The sequence below is a fragment of the Erythrolamprus reginae genome, chromosome 2, assembly GCF_031021105.1.
Source record: "Erythrolamprus reginae isolate rEryReg1 chromosome 2, rEryReg1.hap1, whole genome shotgun sequence".
Lineage (NCBI taxonomy): Eukaryota > Metazoa > Chordata > Lepidosauria > Squamata > Dipsadidae > Erythrolamprus > Erythrolamprus reginae.
In genome coordinates, this window is record NC_091951.1 from 149,427,359 (window position 1) to 149,433,613 (window position 6,255).

A 6,255-nucleotide genomic window follows, 5' to 3' on the forward strand; every position below is an offset into this window, starting at 1 on the left:
GTTGGCAACTCATTGAAGAAGCCATCTTTGTTTTTAGGATCATGGCAGCTCACTAAATTAGCTACTTTTGTTTTCTGATCCTGAAAAAAGTGCTGTTGTTTCAATGAAAAGACAGTAGCAAATCTTTTGCACAGATAGGTTTCCTTTTATTGATCTACGGAGATGGTTGATCTGCCTTATTCTCTATGTGAGACAGAATTGAGACAATATAAATTCTCCTAAAAGTAGTATTCTATCTCCATGTGTTGAGCCAGCACGTGTTGGGTCTGTTTTTGTTCTCATGTGATAGTACCCGTGCTGTTTGGCTGATGTAAGAGATCGTTGGCTAATCTGAAGTTCTAACAGGCTGTAAAGGAGATCATTTCTCTAATCCCTTCAACAGCATCAGCCGCTTCTCAGCAGCTGCTTGGGAACACGAGGCGACAAAGTGCCAACTCATGGATAAACCCCCTGCGTATCCCTCCTGCAGTGATACTGTAGCATCATGACAATATGCCCATCTTTCAAACTGATAAATTATGAAGATGTCACACCTTAATGTATTTGAAAACTGGCATAATTTAAGATAGACGTGCGTCAGCTGACATTCTGTCTCTTATGCATGAGAGCCTAGATTTAGTTTTCTAATCCTTTGGGGCAAGTCAATTTATTTTTATTAGATTTTAATCCCAATTTTATTGATTTTTTTCATTGTTTTTCACGTTTTTGAACTGCCCATCTCCATCAGAGAGGAACTCTGGGCAGTGCACAGTAAAATAGAAAATTATCTTAATATAAAAACAGTGCATCAAACTTAAAAGTTGAGAAATTTAAAAGGAGGTGTCAGGCTGCTTAAATCTGAATTTAAGAAAAATAAAACTCAGAGTCCATTTTGAACTTCAAAAGTGAATTTATCAAAAATCAGAACTGTTTTCTTGTTAATAAAATGAAAGTTTTATTCATTTTGTACTCATCCATTTAGATATTAACCAGGATCAGCTCTGCTTAGAGTATTTTTTTTAAAAATCAGCCAGTGTAATACACAGGTGAGCAAAATATGCTTGGAAACATATGAGTGATTATTCTTGTGTTTATATTCTGGTTCTTTTATCTTGTTCAAGTGAATGTCCTTTTCTATAATTTTAAATGCTGCAAAAACTCACAAACAGAGGAAATATTCACAGTGAGCAAACATGTTCCGTGCCTTTAAAACAAGGTAGGGAAAATATGCAGTTCTTGGCTTTTGGAATTCTTTCCAGATCTTTTACTGGAGTGATCATAAGAGGCATGTACTTTGAATACTGTACTGAACAATACCTTGCATCTGTTTGTGTACTAATCAGAATATGTGTTGTGTTGTTTTTTGTGTGGATCTAATCAAGGTAGATGCAGATTTGTATCCTGTGTATGTGTATTTGAGACCCTAATCAGAGCAGTAAGTGCATATACATTGTTGTCAGATATTACATATACTGCTCTCACTGTGTATCAGTGGTATATATTTACATGTATAAACCAGGAAGCAGAGGATAGATTACATATGCTCTTAAGGCAGGGTTAGCAAACTGTCAGAAACCCTTTATGACTTGTGGACTTCAACTCCCAGAATTCCTGAGCCAGCTGGAGCTTCACTTCTGGGGGTTGATGTTCACGAGTCATAAAGGGACCATAGTTCCCCACCTCTGCTCTAAGGAAAACTTAGAATGGAGGCATTGTCAGCATTCTGAACCATTGACTTTCCCATGTACTTATTTGGAAGTCTTTGGGGGATTTATTTTCTGTAGAATCTTCTGAATATCTAGCCCATTCCAAACTCAGATTTTCTTTACTCCAACAAATGAACAAAAACCCAAGCCCTTTAATATAATTTATTTCTAATATGTTTTATTAATGTTTGTGTGTGTGCTTGTTTTCTTAGTAGAAAATTGAGAGCCGTTTGTAATGAAATAAACGCCATTGTACTTGAGCAGCTAGTTTTGTTTGTTTGTTGAACCATTAATTTTGCCCATATCACGTTTTGACAAAGTTGGCAAGCTCCAGCACTCAGCAATTAAGTAGTGCCATCTTTGCTGGACCCTTTTCTGCCATGGCATCTGATTTCTGAAGCACCATTTTATGACTCCCACTATGGCCCTATTTAAATAAGCCCTGGCTGAGTCCCCAGGTTCTGGAGCAAGTAGGATATTTTGAATGGTTTTCAGTTTCTTCTTGTAGTTTCTTTTTGTAGCAATGCAGTACCTTGCTTTTAAACTTTTTTGTTTTGTTTTTGTATTTGGTGAATCACCAGAATTGTGACAAATTAGGGCAGCCCATGAATTCCATAAATATATAGCACTTCGCATCCTTCACAAGATCTAGACCAGTGATGGGGGACCTATGGCATGGGTGCCACAAGTGGCACTCAGAGCCATATCTGTTGGCACATGAGCCATTGCCCTAGCTCAGCTCCAACATGCATGTGTGTGCTGGCCAGCTGATTTTTGGCTCTCACAGAGGCTCTGGGAGGGCATTTTTGGCTTCCAGAGCGCTTCCGGGAGGATGGGGGAGGACATTTTTACCCTTCCCCAACTTCAGGGAAGCCTTTGGAGCCTGGGGAGGGCAAAAACTGAGCCTACTGGGCCCACCAGAAATTGGGGAACAGGCTGTTTCCAGCCTCCAGGGGGCTTCTGGGGAGGGGAAGTTGGTTTTGCCAGGCTTTGAATTATGGGGGGGGGCACTCATACATGTGCGATAGTGCGTGCGCACGTTATTTCGGCAGCCGAGGAAAAAAAGGTTCGCCGTCACTGATCTAGACAAAGCCTACATTCATTTAATAAGGAATATATTCACATAAACTGAATTCTGAGCATTGCTTTATATTCTTTTTACGTTTGGATGTGAATGTCATCATTTTCACTACAGAAAGAAGAAAGTTATTTACAAGAATACTTGTTTATATTGAGCAATTCATATTTTAATATAAGTTTTACAAAAATACAGAATACAACAGAAGTTTACTTGCATTTGGCAGCTAGCTTAGAAGTAATGTAAATAAAGATATTATTCTATTAAAAGCATTAATAGAAACATAAAATTGTTTTAAATTAAATGTTGTATACTGCGCAGAATTACTTTCATGTGAGATGGGTGGATATATAAATATGATAAAATAAATAAAAAATATTCCTGAATTGCAAACTAGTGTGGCAATGGGATGAATTATATATATACATTTTATTTACGGTCAAAAACCATCAATATAATATTAATAATAATTAAAAGGAAAAAGAACAGGAAACAGGACTTTTGGCTGAGCAACCAAGATTGACCCATTGTAACTATAAATGGGATGAATTGAAGACTGCAAAGTGAAATAAACAAATGAAATAAAATTCAGCGTGACCATTTTATTCATCTCTGTTTGTGATTAAAAACACTTAGCTTTTGCATGGATTAAATGAATTTTTTAGAAAGTTACATGCTTCTCATGCTTCTGGTATTTTTACAATTGTATTTTAGATCACTTTTTATTTTGAATCAAACCATTGATTCATTTATCAATAGACTGTTTCCTGACCAATATACCAATTCCTGTATGTTATATCAATTCCTACTTGCCAAAGATTTGAAATCTATCACAATTGGCTCTTACATTGTGGATAGAAGATTTGAACTACAATTTCGGAGGAAAAACTGCTTGCCCTAATGACTTCATCTAGATCAGAGAATTATCTCAGGAAAATATTGATTGTTCAAGTTCTAAAGTGTATTCATGCCCTTTACTTAACATACTATGTTTTGGTTCCGACAGAAGCAGTAGTAGGATAAAAAATTTCAGCAATTTTCTGAGGAATAAGTTTAAGTTTAAGTTTAATCAGATTTGTATGCCGCCCCTCTCCGCAGACTCGGGGCGGCTCACAGCAACAGCAACACAATGTACAACAAATCCAATATTTAAATATTTAAGTTTAGAATACTCTAAACTATTCTAATTTGATTAATTGTCAAAACTTTGGAGCTATAATACCTGCTGGTTTGTGTGTATGTGGAGTGAGGGGAGGAATGTCTGTTTGTTCATCAAGGTATCCTGCTATAATTAATCTATTTTTTTCCTTCTATCCTAGGTGGGCCCAGCAGGATCCCAGTTTGGTTTGTTAGCCTGCCTGTTTGTGGAGCTGTTCCAAAGCTGGCAGGTCCTGGAGAATCCCTGGAAGGCATTTTTTAATCTTTCTGGGATTGTCCTTTTTCTCTTTGCCTGTGGTCTTTTGCCATGGATCGACAATATTGCACATATATTTGGTTTCCTCAGTGGCCTGTTACTTTCTTTTGCCTTCCTGCCCTATATCACTTTTGGTACTGCAGACAAATATCGCAAACGGGTGATGATCATTGTCTCACTACTGATCTTCGTTGGTTTGTTTTCCTCTCTTGTGATCTGGCTGTATGTATATCCCATTAATTGGCAGTGGACTGAGTATCTAACCTGTTTGCCTTTCACAACCAAGTTTTGTGAGAAGTATGACTTGGACCAGACGTTGCACCAATGAAGCATCAAGGGGATTTAATAGAAGGAATTTTTTTTGAGGAACAAGGACTGAGGCAGCTATGCCTGTACAAAGCAGAACATCTTCATTTCCAGTTTCCTATTTGGAATTTTTAAGTATCGTTCATGAAACTTATGAATTAAGTGTCGTTCATGAAACAGCTTGCACCAAGCGCTGAAGCTGAGCAAGTAGGTAGTCCCTGCCATCTTTTGTGAGGGAAAATACAACTAGGTGTAACTCTGTGGCAATTCTAAACATCAATTAACCATTACCTGGAGAGTTACAAATATAAATCGGGGGTTGTTATCAGGATGTTTCCCACTTATGTGCCTTGCAACAGAAGGCAGTCTCTGTAAAGCCTTTGTTCCTGAGATCCCTCACAGACATGAGCTCAGCCTTCGAGGTCAAGTTTCCTTTGAGGAGCTGGTAAAGAATCCAAAGACATCTTTCATCCGTGGGGCTGATTGGGCATTTGTGAGATGGAGGTCAGCCAGCCAATGACTTTCAAAGACTGTATTAGCTATGGACATCCTGTTGAACTGCTTCCATTGACTATCTGCCAGTTTCTATGTTTTCCTACTTGAAATCCCTCCTTTTTATGCAAATCCTGGCTTGGGGTTCCTTTCCTAGTGCCTTTTGGCGCAGTATGGTGCTTGGACCTTGTGGCAGTCCTGCCTGCCTTAGTGCCTTTTTATGGTGCTAGGAATTGTACTGTGAAAATAAACCCCATCATTTTGTACAAGGGGCATTTTTATATGCAAATTCTTGTTTTACATTCACAATCTCTGCACGTCACCAGGGTCGAATACTTTTTGACCAAGAACATTGCTTTTAAAGGCACCTTGTCCTCAGTAAGAAATGCGGGTAGTTATTCCAATATTTACATTGGGTTGATAACACAGCAACCTGAAATTTCTTTTAAAGAACACTTGAAGTGTAACTCTTTTCTAAAAGGAAAGGGAGGTAATCAGATTCTCTAGTGACAAAATGAGAAGTGTAAAAAATATTTTTGGTATAAATAAATGAGCTTAAATTCTATGAGAAGTATATGTATGTTTTTGTGTGTATGTATTTCTAACCCTCAATTGGAAATACTGTATTCCCGGAGGTACATCTTCCCGGAGGACATGGTGCAGCTACCATAGCATGGTTAATTTAGAATTCTGACTCATTGTTTTGCCCTGAGAAACAAAGCATTCCAAAATCTTAGCGTGCTCTAAGTGGTAATTTATTAGAGCCTTTGATCTCAATCTTGGATTGAGAATATTTTTCTATAATTATTGTTGCTAATGTGTAAATATTACTGTTCCTTTGATGAAACTGAACAATGTGTCCCAGCTGACACTGTTATCTACTTTTCATTAAAGATAGTTTTGGTAATCATTTCTTTGCATCCAAAGTATATTAATTTTAATGCTTAACCTCTGTATCCCACTTGCTCCCAAAATTGGTTAAAGCTTGCCATCCTCCTGGCATTACACTGCTGTTCCTTGCCAATCTTTGATTGACAAGTATCTTCACAAAGTACCATGATACTACAATATAGGTATCACACAGCCCTGTGGGGGTCTTTCAGGATTTACTGTTTTGACTAGTAGTGGGTAAAAACATACTATTTAATTATTTCCTATTTTAAAAGTAATTAAGGATCATACTAAGGTACTGGAGATATAATTCATTTCATGTCTAATACAAGATGTGGATAAATAAATACTCCAGCAATGCAGGGTAATCAGCTAGTGGGTTATACATT

General features: G+C 37.5%; 1 protein-coding gene across 3 annotated transcripts in view; it reads left to right on the forward strand.

The window, feature by feature from the left end:
* The window catches only part of RHBDF2 (rhomboid 5 homolog 2), a 119,209-nt gene extending 113,324 nt beyond the window's left edge, over positions 1-5,885 (forward strand). For all 3 annotated transcript variants that reach the window (XR_011558072.1, XM_070739877.1, XM_070739878.1), the window contains exon 18: positions 4,083-5,885. Coding sequence is in view for 2 of the 3 variants with exons in the window: in XM_070739877.1 (XP_070595978.1) it covers positions 4,083-4,505 (423 nt within the window). In the remaining variant the exon portion in view is untranslated. The remainder of the gene's footprint in view (positions 1-4,082) is intronic.
* Positions 5,886-6,255: the final 370 nt, after the last annotated feature.